This window comes from Aulonocara stuartgranti (genome assembly GCF_965226115.1).
Source record: "Aulonocara stuartgranti genome assembly, chromosome: 8".
NCBI lineage: Eukaryota > Metazoa > Chordata > Actinopteri > Cichliformes > Cichlidae > Aulonocara > Aulonocara stuartgranti.
The window spans coordinates 21,226,043-21,242,044 of record NC_138959.1 but is presented as its reverse complement, the minus strand read 5'-3'; the positions used below and the strand labels follow the sequence as shown (position 1 = coordinate 21,242,044).

The 16,002-nt window shown below is 42.4% G+C and overlaps 1 protein-coding gene across 10 annotated transcripts in view; it reads left to right on the top strand.

The window, feature by feature from the left end:
• arhgap17a (Rho GTPase activating protein 17a) overlaps positions 1-16,002 on the top strand; it is a 34,603-nt gene that overhangs the window by 13,634 nt on the left and 4,967 nt on the right. For 2 of the 10 annotated variants that reach the window (XM_082543847.1, XM_082543849.1), the window contains 17 exons: positions 4,003-4,107; positions 4,313-4,345; positions 4,774-4,850; positions 5,577-5,688; positions 6,256-6,332; positions 6,504-6,621; positions 7,296-7,364; positions 7,539-7,620; positions 9,195-9,322; positions 11,621-11,732; positions 12,017-12,098; positions 12,492-12,572; positions 12,665-12,778; positions 12,990-13,081; positions 14,367-14,514; positions 14,718-14,996; positions 15,817-15,962. In XM_082543847.1, coding sequence (XP_082399973.1) covers positions 4,003-4,107; positions 4,313-4,345; positions 4,774-4,850; positions 5,577-5,688; positions 6,256-6,332; positions 6,504-6,621; positions 7,296-7,364; positions 7,539-7,620; positions 9,195-9,322; positions 11,621-11,732; positions 12,017-12,098; positions 12,492-12,572; positions 12,665-12,778; positions 12,990-13,081; positions 14,367-14,514; positions 14,718-14,996; positions 15,817-15,962 — 1,855 coding nt within the window. Of the gene's footprint in view, positions 1-4,002; positions 4,108-4,312; positions 4,346-4,773; positions 4,851-5,576; positions 5,689-6,255; positions 6,333-6,503; positions 6,622-7,295; positions 7,365-7,538; positions 7,621-9,194; positions 9,323-11,620; positions 11,733-12,016; positions 12,099-12,491; positions 12,573-12,664; positions 12,779-12,989; positions 13,082-14,366; positions 14,515-14,717; positions 14,997-15,813; positions 15,963-16,002 lie in introns of all 10 variants that reach the window. The other 8 variants (XM_082543845.1, XM_082543848.1, XM_082543850.1 and 5 more) reach the window with 5 other exon arrangements.

Genomic DNA, 16,002 nt, shown 5'->3' with positions numbered 1-16,002 from the left:
CATTAGACGAAGGTGGACAGTTTGTTCCTGAGTGTCTGGCTAGAGATAATCGAATTCCCTACGTAATCACTGCTTACTATTAATCTGCTATTGTGCCTATGTTCATGTTTTACTTATTTGTGTCTTTATTAAGTTTGTCTGTAATATATTTGGTTTTAATTAATGGCACTTTGATTAATCTCTTTATGTAATAAGGGATGATGGAAGTACTGTCTGAGAAGCAGCTTAGATTAGAACAAAATAGAATAGAAAAGAATAGCTCTTTATTCGTTATACATGTAGAACAAAATTGTGGTTGCTCAATGCCAACTATGCAGGAATAAAATATAAATGATAAGACAGCAGGCAAAAATAACAAACAGGGGAAATGTACAGAATCAAGAAGAATATATGCAAAGCAAGAGAAAGGCGCAGAATGCAGAACAAAGTGCAGTCAGGTTCAAAAAGTATTTGAGCAAAGACACAATCTTTTTTTTGCCTCTGTACACCACCACAGTGAGTTTGAAATGAAACATGGTGCGATTGAATTGCAGACTTTCAGAACCATTTTTATATGTAGACCCACATTTCAAAGGCTTCGGATGGATAAAATTCCTTTGGAGTCTGTGACTGTCTGAAGTCAAGAGCCCATGGACGTCACTAAATGCTGTATTTCCTCTCTTGGGATGCTCTGCCAGGTCCTCAGCTGCTGCTTATTTGTGGGCCTTTCTCCATTCTGTTTTGTATTTAATAACTGGAAAGCATGCGCTGTTGGACTGAGATCACATGACTCAGTTGGCTATTGAAAAGAACCCACTTCTTTTCCTTGAGAAACTCTTGCTTTTGCTGTAAGCTTTGGGTCATTACCCATTTGCACTCTGAAGTGTTGTCCAAGCAGTTTTCAGGATTTGAAAGCTGAGCAGAGAGTACAACCCTGTGCACTTCACAATACATCCTGCTACTTCTATCAGCAGTCACATTATCAGTATATCTTAGTGACGTAGTTCCAGTGGCAGCCTTACATGCCTCCACTATGTTTGACAGGTGTTGTGCTATGCTTCAGATCATGAGCTGTTTCTCTCCTTTTCCATCTTTTCAGTTGTCAGTCCAGTACTTGTGGAAACTAACCAACTCTTTACAGTCAGCTTCTTTCTTAGCTCGATTGCCTCAAAGCGGTCCTCTGCTTGATCCTCTGAGGTGGGAAAGAGTCAGCCAGCATTCCTGTGCCAGCTGCCTGCCCATTTCTTCTTCTCTGTATATAGCATCAGTCCACATGGGTACTGCAGAAGTACTTCAGAAATATCGTGTTGCCAGTGTAATAAGTTCGGAGCCACCTGTTTGAACACTTCTGTCATTGATCCCTCCTGCAAACAAAGAATATTTTGTTTCCCATCCAAGGCTTACAGAATAATTCCACCCTTAATGCGTCATCTCAAGCTATTTTTTGCTCTTTCAGGACATGTTCAGACATGTTAACATCATTTCTCTTAGGAACCAATAAATAAACACATCCACTGTCTGTCTTTTTCCTCCCTGTCTGTCCTACATATTATTGGGATTCCCTTTCCTATGACGCATCATGGGATTGACCAAGTATTGACCTCATCACACGGCAGGAGGGGAAAAAAACACGCCCCGCTGCTTTTCAGCTTCTTTTCGGATCTGCCGAGACTCCTCAGGATAATTTATTCTTTCTCTGGCCCCACTTTCTAACAATGTAAGGAAGAAAGTTCCTGCCATGTAATCCAAACATTTCCCATACACCCACACAGGAATTTAGGCCCTTCTAGAGCATAGGGAGGGGAATCCCCTGAATGTTTTTGTACCAGGCACTAAATGAACTGGGTCTAATCACTGTTCCCAAGCCTATAACGCGTGTATCCTTGTGTTCATGTGTGTGTTTTGGTTAGATTGTATTTAAGCCAGCTGTTTTAGGAATGCCGGGGGCCACCATGGGTCGGTACTGACGTAAGAGCACAAGGAGAGGGGAGGGAAGGGGCGGCACACGGAGGCGGATATCTGCTGTGCAGTTCCTGCGTTCCGACTCCGTTCTGTTTTTGGAACACAATTGTGCGGTATTTGGTTTATCCTCCTCCTGAAGTCGCCTCCCTCCATTTCTGCTCGTGTTACCGTCTAGATCTCACTGTTCCCCTTTATAATTTGAACATCTCGTAAGTGCATGTTTAGCGCTTTGAGACATTTATAGAGTTCTGATTTCTCACTTCAGTAGAAACCTGTTCTGTGAAGTTGCTTTCCCATTTTTCACAAGTAAGGCCAACTTTAACCAATCCCTTGCGTTGTCACGCTGTGTTCACCAGGCTTCTAAGTACATGTGAACAGTAACTCGCCATCAGCCCTTCCATTCCATAGCGACAGTCGGCCTAATGTTGACGCTGACCATCGCAGTCAGACACCTGGCACGACAAGCACAGTGAATAGTGACCCTGGGGCATTTCAGTTGGCCTCTGTCCTTCAGCCTGAATAGCTGTAACTTCAATCAATGACAGTATTATATCTGGTGTCAGGCTAAAGGCACAGAGTGGATCTGTGGAGTCAACTGAGTAAACAGGAGAAAGTCTGTGTAATCAAAAAAGCCTTTTCAAAGCCAAAGAGCTGCTCGCCATGGGTCACATCTCGGTGGGCGCTGCTGGGAAGACATTTCCGATGAGTCACGTGTTTCGAAGATAACATTCCAGCGTTGCTCCGCAGGAGCAGGCCTTATCAGTCACGCTTGAACTTTGACCCCTGACCCTGACAAGGCCATCACAAATCATATTTCTGCATGGAGCTGGAGCTCATTAGCCCTCAGCTGGGCGCTCTGCCTTGTTGGGTTGTGATGACAAGTTAGTGGGGTTGATGAGATTAATCTAAAGTTCTTTAAAGAGGCTGGTTACACTTTTCCTTTTACAGTGGTTGACACTAGCGTAGTTGATACTACGTTTAGTTTTTGCATAGGCCAGTACAGACAATAACATCAGTGACAGCACTATTAAATTGTCTAACACAGTGGTGGACGTACAGTAACATAAGTGTAATGTATTTGTGACACAGTTCAATGTTCTCTTAGGTAGTGCAGAGACGAGGAAAATAGTTTTGTTGTCTGAGGTCGTGCTGTGCTTCTGGTTACTTGGCATCATATTTCCACGCTATCAGAGGTTGGCTCCGACTGCTTGTCTAGCCGCTGATAGACTTCCTCAGCTTCAGTCTGGGATTTTAACAGAAAACGACACAAATAACTGCTAATCGGTTGAGTTGACAGGTTATGGGCAGGATTCATCACTTTTGCTGCCTAACTGCTGCATAATTATTCTGTTATTAGCCACAGCGGCTATCGGGTATAGTGAATGTTTAGCATTTAACATGTGCACTTTCCAAGTTACCTTAAAGTGTTGCTCAGTGTTGTAAACATACGCTACTTCAGCTGCTAGTGGGGGGCAGAGCTGTGTCAAGTTGTGTATCAACTGCATTTTCTCTCTGTAATCTTCATTGCTGCGTTCCAGTTACCTTGGAAGTTGGGTGTCGGTCACTTCTGAGTTATTTAGCTTGTGGCTCTATATAATGTTACTGACAGCTAATATCCCTCTCATTGGTTCTGACTGTGATCACTGCAGACCCACCCAGCTGCTGTTTAAACCTTCTGTTTGGGATGGGCAGCCAATCAGAAGATAAATGAAATGTAGGCAGGTAGAGGATGACGTGGTGGCTATGAGTCATGTGAAGTACTCTAAAGGAGTGCCTGAGCCTGGTTCTGCTGGATGTTTCTCCTTCCCACTGTCACCAAACTGCTTGCTCATTGTGTTTTTCTCTGTTGCGTTATTGTACGGTCTACCTTACAATACAAAGCGCCTTGACACGACTGTTGTGGTGATTTGGCGCTTTATAAATAAAAATATGGTTGTCTCCTTTTCTAATTGTGATAAAGTATAACATTTCTTGGGTGTTTGTGTTCTCAGTGTGCTCTTTCTACCTCAGCAAAAAGCTCTTTATTTGCCTAAAATCTCTTCTTGTATGTCTTGTGCACAGATTGAACGGCGCATGGAGCTGGTACGCGTGGTGTCCCACAACACACACAAAAAGATGGTGTCGTGTCTACAGGGACACATCGGTGCAGAGGCAGAGAAGAGACATGTAAGCCATCAAGCTTGTGGCTATAAAACCTGTTAAAGCAAATCAAGCAGCTGTTGCAGGATTTAGCTGTTCCTCCCACACACGTCGGGTTCTTTTTTATTTATATATATTTTTTCCTTGAATGTGTCCACAGTAGGAAGCACAATCTATAATTTCTCTTTTGTTTTGTTTTTCTACCCTACACCACCCAAAATATCCACCTCAGTCTGTACCACGCCTCTATACAGGAAATGGTCAGGTAAAAGCACTTATTCCACTTCTCCAATCCTCAGCACCACTTGCTCCATTTCCCATTTCCAGCATCTGTCATCTTCATTCACTATGCATGACACACTCGGCTTTGGGGATTCTCTCGATTAAAAACAGGATGCTGCACACACATCAGTGTTTATTCGCTGATGTAAATCATATAACTGTAAAAATAAGCTGTCATTTAGCAGAAGTGTCACTTCCTTAGTTTTCGTCTTAAATTGTATTCATGGTCTATTTTTTTCCCTCTTCTGCTCAAAAAGCTCGCTTCCTCTTTCTGAATTTACGCTTGATATGTTCAATGGAAAGTCCTAAACCAGTTTTCCATTGGCTTGACCTTGTATGCATAAGTTCATGTGTTTGTGCACCCGCATCTAATCACTGTTTGCATTTTTTCCTCCACTAAACACACAACAGAAAAAGCTTCCCCTTACGGCACTGTCCCAGGCAATGACTGAAGGTGGAAGCCAGTTGGGAGAAGACTCCTTAATAGGGTGAGTGTGTGATTGATTGACACACCAGAAATCTAATTGCCTTGTCTGAACAACGGTTGCCGATATAGAGCAGAAGCACCCCAGAGAGTGTGAAATGCAAGGTCTCACATTCAGGGTAAGCGGCCTTCCCGGTTCTGTTTGTCTGTCAGGGGCTTTCAGCAGTTCCCTTACAGAAGAATCAGATCAGCTATTCTGGCGCTCATACGCAGAGTAGTTGAGGATCTAGAAAGTAGATGTCTACAAATCTACACTGCAGCTATGAGTCTGTCTGGAAAGAATAAGGAAGGGGAAGTATGAGAGTCTGCTTGCACATGTGATTCAATCATGCCAACAGTTTTATTGATATCTGGAACTCGCTGTTTCTCGTGTCAAGGCTTATAGGTTTCATATCTGGGAAAACTGCAGCTCAAAACTGATTCACTCGTAGATAAAGTGTCACTAGGTCACTTTGTGCTCCTGGCTTTGAGCGGCTACAAATGATGACATCAGTGACCTGGTTTTGTTCTCAGCTGTTGGCTGTGGACAGATGAAGGCCTGGTTACGCAGACTGTGGTCCTTCTGTGTTGTTATGTAAATTCCATTTTGCAAAGAACACGTGTGATTACACTGGTTACAGAAGACCTAACATCCACATCTGTTAGTGCGGATATGTTAATGAGGCATATGTGTGACTTTGCTTGATTTTAACAGGCCTGTCTCTCTCTCTCTTCATGTGCTTGTCAATAGGAAAATGATGGAGGTGTGCGGAGATGCAGAGAATCGTCTGGCATCAGAGCTGATGCAACATGAGCTGCAGATAGAGAAGGACGTTCTGGATCCACTTAGCCAGTTAGCCGAGGTCAGAAACCCTACGCATTAATATTAACTTAATATAAAGGAACTGCTTTTTGAATGGCTAAAATATCAGCTGCACCCATTTCTCCACTTTAACTGGTGTCATTTATACTTTATATGATTAATTTTCTCTTGCTTTGTGCTGCCCAACTCCAAATGAACGAAAGCTTTTTAGTAAAAAGCAGCTAGTTGCTAGAGCAGTGACCCATTATGGTGATTGTCCTGTGTTTTTCGAAACATCCCAGCCCTCATAACACTAGCCAAAGTATCCTTGTCCTAGATACTGAACCCCGAGTTGCTCCTGATCAATTCACTAGAGTGTGAATGTTGGATAGTAAGCACTTAGGCATAGAAAAAGTGCTTGTGTGGATGAGTGAATGAGACGTTTTTTAAAGCTGTTCTGAGTTAGTAACTAGAGTACAATAGTGCTATATAAGAACCAGTCCATTTAACAATTACCATATTTTATTAAACCTCCAATAGTCATGCAGGAAAATCAGTGGCAGTGCCTTGCAGGTCTTCTTCAGAGGTATATTTTCTTAAGCTTGGTGTGTTTTAACCATTCATTTAGGTGGAAATCCCTAACATCCTGAAGCAGAGGAAACAGCTGGCCAAACTGGTGTTGGACTATGATTCTGCCAGAGCAAGGTGTGTCTGAATGTCTTTCTGCTTGTTAGGCGATGCATTCTAAAATACCTGGAACTGCTAACACAGTAGCATAAATCACATTTATTCACAGGCATTAACTTTTTTACAGTGCCCACATTTCAGATTGCCGTCTGCATTTCCTGCTTTTTCCTCTTTTCTTTCCGTATTCAGATGGTTGCAGGCAACCAAGTCAATAATCTCAGGAACAAACACTCAAGCACTGACGGCCAAGGCTGACTTACTCAAGGAAGAGGTGGATGAGGCCATGAACAAAGTGGAGCTTTGCAAGGTAATCTTTATGTGCAAACATACTGATTCATTTCTGCAAGTCTATATCAAGGCAAACTACCAGTCATGTCAAATCATCAAATCAGGACCGTATCGAAGAAATGCCACTTGCAAGGTCATGACCTGATTGATAATGTAACTCAACTGATGCCATTAAATGTAGACTACTTTATTCATGGCTACTTGTTGTGTTTAAGACTACTTAGGCTTAAAAGCAATCACATAGCAGAGTTAAAGTGATCTGAGTAAAAGAAACTGGAAATAGGCCTGGGAGTAAACTCATTAGAGCAACAACTGGACATTCCAAGACCCTTGGAATGGCCGGTTTGCTGACGCATGCAAACTGACTCTGTCCTGTCAGCTCTCTGTGTGTTTGTGTGAATCTACTGAACTGAGTCACTGGTGACTTTAGTGTCATGACTCCATGATGTGTGTTTCTGTCCAGGACGTACAGAACTTTCTGTAAAACTTAGGATTTATGAGTCGTGCGAAGCTTAACCGGCCACTGACGCCTGAACTTGTGCCACCTGAAGCACTTTTCCATTCGAGGGATGACATTAGTAGATATGATCCTCTTTAATAGCCTCACTAATTCCCCTGATTTCCCTTATAAATGATAACTTAACATCATCTTTATATATCTAACATCATGCCTTTTTGTTTCTTCTACAACAGGATCAGCTTGCTGCCGACATGTACAGTTTTTTCTCAAAAGAAGGCGACTATGCCCACTATTTCGTAACGGTGAGTTCACTGTGTCAACAAGCCAGCGCTGTTGTTGCATGACTTTCCGTGGGAACATTCACAGCTGCAGAGTAGCTGTGGGGCGGATGCTTGGCAAGCTGTTTGTATTTACTTTGCTGTCATGTACTTTACTGCTCTTATTATTCTGCTGTGTGTGTCTCTCTGTTTCTGTAGCTCTTAGAAGCTCAGGCAGATTACCACAGAAAGTCTCTCACTGTTCTGGAGACTGTCTTGCCAACCATCCAGGCTCAGCAAGGTATAAGATATGCAAACATGCTTTAAGCACACACACCTGTTTAGCACAAAATAGTGCAACGTTGTTATGGGGAAAATAAAAGTCACTTTCCCATGCATAACATGTGACGTGACCCTTTTGCTTATTTCTTGGAGGAACCTCCTGTACCTCCTTCCCAGCAGCAACCTCTGTTTTACCCGTTTTTTTGGCTCCCCCTTTTAAATATCTACTTTACATGGAAATTCACTCATATGTGTCCTGACTTGCAATGAGGAGAATCAAGTTTTCATTCTCAGCTGACTCTAGAAATCCAAAACCGCTGCTTTCAGTTACATCCCGCCAATCTCTTTTTCTTCCCCACGTTTTGACATTGTTAAAGGTACAGCGTGTAAAATATCACCACTAGATGGTCAATAGATTACAGATTGCAGTCAACTGAATTCTGTCTTCTTACCTTGTCAGATTCGAGTGCATAATCTTAACGACGCTGGCTGCTCTAGGACAATCACTTGGCCCTGTTTCTATTACTATTTATTATAACATAGTTGAATATTATCAACACTTAGCAATAGATCAGGAATAAAATGAAAATGGATATGTGTTAATTAAATATTTTGGAGTATTTTGCATATTAACTCCATGCCTCTAGCTACGGTGGCCGTTTTAGGACAAACAACTCTGGCTGCCGTTCATCTGTAGTGTGTAGGCGGTCAGTGCGCTGTTTACCTCAGCTGCTCATCCTCGTCTATTCACGGGGAGAGGAGGAGACTGCAAAACTTTGAAAAAGGTATCCAAAGCAGTGTGATGAGTCAGGAAAGCTCACTTAGCTGTTGTTGTTGAAGATGGCGGGGCTTCCACCAGTCTGTGCCCGCTCCTTTGTATATTTAATGGGTTAATTCTAAGTTCAGTTTTTTGGAAAATGTAATAAATAATCATATTTATGAGTACGGTATTTTTCTTTTCTATTAAATAAACTCTAAAAATGACTGACTATACCTTTAAAGGGGTCCTGACATTAAACAACAGTCCTCGACTCTGAGAATTTTAGGATTGTGATGTCTCCTCTCAGTTTGTTTTCATCTTACGTGCACTCTTTAGCTGTGTCTTGTTCAAGGAGTTTGTTTTTTCTGCATTAAACACATGTGGTCTTACACAGACTAGCCTGGTCTCCCAGCATGTGGCAATGACTCATGAGCTCCACACACACCCACCTGGTTTTGGAGCGCCCCACACCACCCCAAAATTCTTTCCCCGGCCCTCCCTCCTTACTTGCCTTTAAGCTCACGTGCTCACACTCGCTCATAAACACATAAAGATTACAGAACAGTCACTTCTGTTGGCTGAGAGCCTGTGGTTATTATTTGGCGACACCTTGTAGGGGGAGTTTTTTTTTTGTTTTGTTTTGTTTTTTTTTAACAAAATGGCCCAAAGGGAAGTTTTTGACCCAGATATCTACCATCCAAACCAGTAACAGGCCTTACTCACACTTATATGTATTTTACAATTATAATAATCTGGTCTTTCATGTGTTTCTAATTCCACTCTTTGCTCCTTTCTTCTCCTCTCTATTTATTATTAACTCTCTTTACATTCAGATTCATGGACGGAAAAGCCGGCGTTTGGCACTGGTTTGGATGAACACCTGAAAAGGAGTGGGAGGGAGATCGCCCTGCCAATAGAGGCTTGTGTCATGATGCTTCTAGAGACGGGCATGAAGGAAGAGGTATGGAAGTTATAGATTGTGGCAGGGAGTGAAGACGAGATACTGATTGAAATTTAAGTGCTTTGGATCATCGAAGTAAGATATACGGTCACCAGATCCTTTCAGTTAAACCTTATTAGTAAGTGGTTGCTTTATGGCCGAGATTCAGTAAGGTGCTCGCAACCTTCCTCAAAGATTTTGGTTCATATTGACATGATAGCATCACATAGTTGCTGCAGATTTCTTGGCTGTGCATCCATGATATGAATCTCCCATTAAACAACATCCCAAACGTGCTCCATTAGATTGCGATCTGGTGACTGTGATTTGAGTACAGTGAAGTCATTGTCACGTTCAAGAAACCAGTTTGACATGATTTGAACTTTGTGGCGTGGAGCATTATCCTGCTGGAAGCAGCTAACAGAAAATGGGTACACCGTGTTCATAAAGGAAGGTCAGCAACAATACTCAAGCTGTGGCATTTAAACAATGTTCAGCTGTACTAAGTGGCCCAAAAATATCCCTCAAACATTACACCACCATCCTGAAACAATGTTTTTTACATCCGATTCACCATCCATTGGACCAGGCCATGTTTTTCTCTTATGAAATGTAGCCTCTGTGTCCTGTTCTTAGCTGACAGGGGTGGTGCCGAGTGTGGCTTTCTGCAGCTGTAGCTCATCGGGTTCAAGGTTCAGAGATGCTCTTCTGCATGGAGTGGTTGTAATGAGTGGTTATTTGAGTTACTGTTGCTTCTCTGTTAGCATGGTTGTGTCATTCGACTTGTGGCACTGTGGTGGAAAATGCCAGCGGATCAGCAGTTTGTGAAATACTCAGACCAGCCCATCTGCCACTTAAACTGCCTTGATGCTTCATTTGACCTTCAGCGGGTCATCTTAATCATGTCTATGCACATAAATTAATTCATTTGCTGACTTATGATTAGATATTTGCCTTAAGGGGCAGTTGAACAGTGTATAAGGGAGCAGCCCAAAGCAGCTTTAGAAGAATTTCCATTTTTGTCTTGTTGCTGTTTTGCTTGTTTAAAATGTGCTCGTCCGTTTGTTAATATCAGTTGGAAATAGTGCAATAAGGGAGTTGTCATCTAGCATGTAGCATGTATCAGCTGCATAACTACGGTGATTAGTGCTTTGCTGTCTCATAGGGTTGCCAAGTGGCAGCATGCATAATGAGAACAGTAACTGATCGAGACAACTGCCCGTGCAGAACCACAGGAAGTGTTACGACTGTTTGACAGCTGATCTCCAAAGGTGCTGATATGTGATCTAAACCACTCAAGAACGTTATTGGAAAAACGTAGACGCACTGCTCCAGAGAGTGAGCGAGGATTTTGGGATCGGTCTTGTCAACAGCTGCACTTAAGCCAAATAAATAAGAACAGCAATCTTATTAGCATCATACCGCAGTGAACACTTACTATGGTGAGGGCAGTTTCTGTGCTCTTTATCAGACTGGAACCTATCAGGGATGACATATCGCTTTAAGAAAGCACAGACTTCCATGTTGTTCTGCATTTACTCAGTGTGCTCCCGCCAAAGTTTGATTTCTATAAGAGGTTTTAGTACAGCCTCTTTTTAATGCTTTTGATAGGTTGTCGATGCTCGTTTTAGAAATCAATTCTTATCTAGTTTGATGAGCTTATTGGCTTTTACTTTATTACTCGTTTTAACCAGTGAACTAAAAGTAATGCTGGCATTTTAATTAGAAGTGGCATAAACGGCTCGACTGGTCATTGAGAAAATTGAAACTAAGCTTTTAATTGTTTGTTTACACGAACATCTAAGGAGATGGGCAAATTGCAAATGATTTTCCGTAACGCTGTTCCAGAGAAATGGTCGCCATGTTATGATGAACGCGAATAGACATGAAATGTTTACGTCTCTCCACCCTGATACAAATTTAGAATACAATGTGCTGGGACGTGGTCGTCTCCTGTCCATAAATCAGAAGGTTTTGTTTCCCCTGTGATTGTGTAAAAAGGGAGGGAGGAAAGAGGGCAAGTGTTAACTCCAAAGCACATTATTTGTTTCCTGATTCATTCCTCTGTGAGCCCAGTCTGTGTCATTATGGTGTGAAGACAGCCTTTGTTTATGTGTAAAGTAAATAGCTCGCTATGCTGTGACTGGTGGGTGTGTTTGTTTGCCTGCTCTAAGGTTTCATTGTGTGCAGCTGGCAGAGGGAGTATACGTAGTGGATACAGAGTCCGTCTGTAACTCTGTGTGTGTGTGTGTGTGTGTGTGTGTGTGTGTGTGTGTGTGTGTGTGTGTGTGTGTGTGTGTGTGTGTGTGTGTGTGTCAGGGTCTATTCAGAATTGCAGCAGGGGCATCCAAGTTAAAGAAGCTAAAGGCGGCGCTCGACTGTTCCACTTCACAGCTGGAGGAGTTCTACTCTGACCCCCACGCTGTCGCTGGTACGTTCCAAACCGGCACCGTTCTTCAGCTGTTGTATCTCTTAGTGTAAAATTTGGACCAAAATCTAAAAAGCAAGCAAATATTTGCTGTTTATTATAATTAATGTTTCTTTCAAACTTTGTCTTTTCTTCTTCATATTTCAGTGACAAACTCAGGGATAGTTCAATTTCACTCTTCACGATTCTAACTGATAAATGGCGTAGCGGCTCGATTTTATTTCATCTACATTTTTGCCTGTAATAGTGTTTTTAAATAAAACTATTGTGCACATGTGTGGTTACAGGAGCACTAAAGTCCTACCTGAGGGAACTCCCTGAACCTCTAATGACCTTCCAGCTTTATGATGAATGGATCCAGGCATCCAGGCAAGGCTCTAAATAGTCCTGCTCAATCTATCTTTGCACAGCACATTACTTGCCATCTGGAGATTACACCAGCAATTATAAAGGACGGAAACTTCAAAAGTTGATAAATAAACATGTAATCAAAGGTTTTTAATATGCTTCTTTAAGTTTCCTGTATAATGTGAGAAGTGAGAATGATGACAAAAACTCTCAAATGAATTTGATTAAAATAAAAGCAGGGTAGTTTATATAAACAATTTTAAATTTGCCATGTGAAACCTATAAATAATTAAATTTTAATGCTTTATTTTGGTGGATTTGAAATACATATTTTTATGTATATTTTTGGCTTCTTATGTCTTCCATAAATAATGAGCTGTGCTGTTATTTATCTACTTTCTTCTATCATTCTAGTGTGTCAGACCCAGACAAACGGCTCCAGGCGCTCTGGGTTGTATGTGATAAACTACCAAAGAACAACAAAAACAACCTGAGGTCAGTCGCTGAAACCTACATAGGGACTGATTTTGCTTTTGTCTGTCACGCAAGACTATTCTCAGCTCTCTGCCCTCCGTGTTTTCTTTTAGGTATCTGGTGAAGTTTTTAGCCAAACTGGCTCAGGAGAGCAAGCAGAACAAAATGACCCCTAGCAACATTTCCATTGTCCTGGGACCCAATTTGCTCTGGGCCAAGACTGAAGGGTGAGCGGGCAAGACAGAATAATCTGTTGCAGCTTACTTGTCAGTCATGTTTAAAACAAGGGAGATGTAACAGTGTCTGGGAGGTCAGAGCCTAGTCTAGGGTGGTGAAGAAAACGTAGAAACGATAGTCTGTTATTTAAGCTTATTTCAGTTCATCCCTCATTATGTCAGAAAGCATCTAATTTTTGCACATCTATGTATGCACACCCAGGAGTCTGGCTGAGATGGCTGCAGCTACCTCTGTGCACGTGGTGGCCATTGTTGAGCCCATTATCCAACATGCTGACTGGTTCTTTCCTGAGGGTAGGTCTTGGGTTTCCTCTATAGCTGCTTATTTTCAGTCTGACCTTATTTACCTTCTTTGAAGCCATTAGTCCTATCAGTATATACGGCAGTCATGGGGAAGGCAGCTGATATTGATTGCCTTGCAAGGCCGATAATCAGGAGTGAAAGGGGACTGAGATAAGATGACCAAGGTCAAACAGTTTTCGTACTTTAGAGGCTGGCTGGAAGATGTCTTATACATACAAGTTGCTTTAAACACTCACCAAATCCAGTGAACTGAAGAACTAAATGAAAGTAAAACTCCCTCTTACTGTTAATATGTAACAGAGTCAGTAGTTTACATGCTGGGTTAAATAAACACACACGCCCCCACTAATATCTTAGAGAGTCGCACCTCGACCAGGTGCTTTTGGTGGATTCCAGAAAATCCCAAAGACTTGTTCATCCAATTCTTGTTTTTTAAAGTCATTAAGGATGGATGGTGTGCATTCATTGCATCCTGGAAAAAAAACTGTTTAACAAAATCATGAAAAGCCAGAAATACCATGACATCCATACTGATGTTGGATGTATGTAAAGTTCTGAGGCAGCTGCATATTTGTCTGGGTTGCACAGGCAGGTTAGTTAAAGCCTCTCTTATAGTCTCTGTTGAGGGCCTGTATCTTAGGCAGAGATGATATATTACTAGTGTTGCCATAATTGAGCATCTCTGGTGCACATACAGAGAGGGATGATGAGACAGTGGGAGCTATCACCTCACAATAATAAGGACTTTGGTAAATTGCTGACTCTGTTTGTGGAAACTCCTTTCACAGTCTGTAGACAAACACTTTCAGGCAAATCTTTGATTCTTAATTTCGTTCAGTTAAATTTGAATTGTCTTTTTGAGCAGCTTATGAGAGGTTTTTGGAGCATTCCAGCCTAATGTAAACTGAATAATAGGCTAATGTTTGTGTCAGAATAAACAAAGTAAACATCTGTCATCTGGCAACATCTGCTTCTTCTTACACATAAAAATGAGTGTTTTCTGTGTTTCAGTCTAACAAGCTTGGATAACGACCCGAGACCTCCATGGTCTTGTTCAGTTAGGTTCTCCCTCTATCACAGGTCACAAGCTAGCGTAAAGTAAAGAATGCAAACATGGATTGATTGAACATTCTGTGCATTACAGTGAATAACGTTAAATTTACGTTAAATTGTTCGTTTGCTGTTTTTTTTTTTAACCAAAAGAGGGCGCTATAACACCCACCTGCACTCTTTCTTTATACAGTTTAACCTGTTTTTCTTAACTGTGTTTTTATAGACGTGGAGTTCAATGTTTCTGGCATGTTTGTGATGCCCACACCTGCATCCAACCACAACAATCACTTAGATTATGACTCCGGCACCATTGAAAGGAAGAGACCTGGCAGCATGGTGGGACCAGAGAACGACACAGGACGCAAAGACAAGTAATCCTCCAGAAGTTGCTCGCTGATCACTCTGATTCATTTGTGCATTTTAATCCAGCTGCTTTCTTATGCTTCTAGATAATGTTGGTGTAAATAATCCGGTCACTTTTCTCGTTATGCTGTGGTGATTCTGCCCTAATCATGAATCTCTTTTGGTGGTTTTTGTTTCTCTCCTTCACCGTCTCCCTGCTATCCCTGTGTAGTACCACTAACAAGCACTCGGACCACACCCTTCGTAGAGGCAGTAACACTTTAGGTAGAAAGCAGCACACTTCACCTGCTTTCCAGCCTCCTTTACCCCCTGTGGAGGCTCAGGGACAGGGACACGGGGCTGGGCAGGTTCCCCAGGCCTCGGCTGAGCCCCAGTCACAAGCTTCACCTGGGGGTTCAGGGTCTGATCCTTTCCAGCAAAGTTTGGCACAGGGTCTTGCTGCTCTTGCAGCTGCTCAGCAGCTTCTAGCCCAGCACACAGAGGAGCTCAGGTAAGAGGTGTTTCCCTGCATCTCTGCTGCTGGTGGCAAAAACGTAGCATGCCTTACAAGCACACATGCATGCTTTTATGTTTTCAGGGTTCGAACTGCAGGAAGACATTAGTGAATTGTCGGTAAACGCACAACGTCAATCTGATTAGTTGCATAAAGTGGAGAGGTTTATTAATGCATGGCTCACTGGCACCTCATAGACATCAGCTCTTCTTATGGTCACCTTAGTTCAGCTGGTGGTTTCTCTAACAAAACCACAAGTTTTCTTACGCCACCACCAGTTGCAGCTATGCAGACGACTCTAAAATCAGCCCACTGAAATGGCACAACAATGGCCTCTGTCATTCCACTAACAGTCGCTCTCAGGGCCTCTTGACTTCCCATCCCTCTGCTTTCCTCCCCAAATCACTAGAATCAGCAGGAAACTCACACTAACTGGCTCAAACTGCTTTGAAAAGCCTGGACATTGGCGCCTGTTATGCAAAGACTGAACGAGTGTCTTTGATTTAGTTGCTGAAAAGACAACATTCATTTTCAGACAGATGACACTATTCAGCTCAGCTTTTTTGGCTCTACAGACTCCACTGGGAAAGCAAATTTAGATGAGCCTCCCAGATTATATTTGTGGCACATACTATGCAGCACATGAGAGGGGTTTGCTACTACTAAAATAAATCTGATTCTACTTTAATAGCTCTTAAAAACATTCAAGGCTGGATGCTGTTGCATATGTGCTACTCAGTTTCGGCCAACTTGATGGTTTAAAGCTTCTTCTTTTTTTCTTTTTTTTTGGTGTGTGTGTGTTCTTTCTCTTAAGCAGCCCAAAGCTACGTGACTCTACATCCACCCCAACCCCTGCGCTCCAGAGGAATGGCTCTGGAGGAGGCAGCCAGGCTGCTGGCCAGCTGGGCACTGGAACCCCTGCGGCTGGATCCATGGGGCCCAGTCCACATATGATGCGCAGAGGTAAGAATCTACACCCTAAAGTGGTGCAATAAGTCAGTCA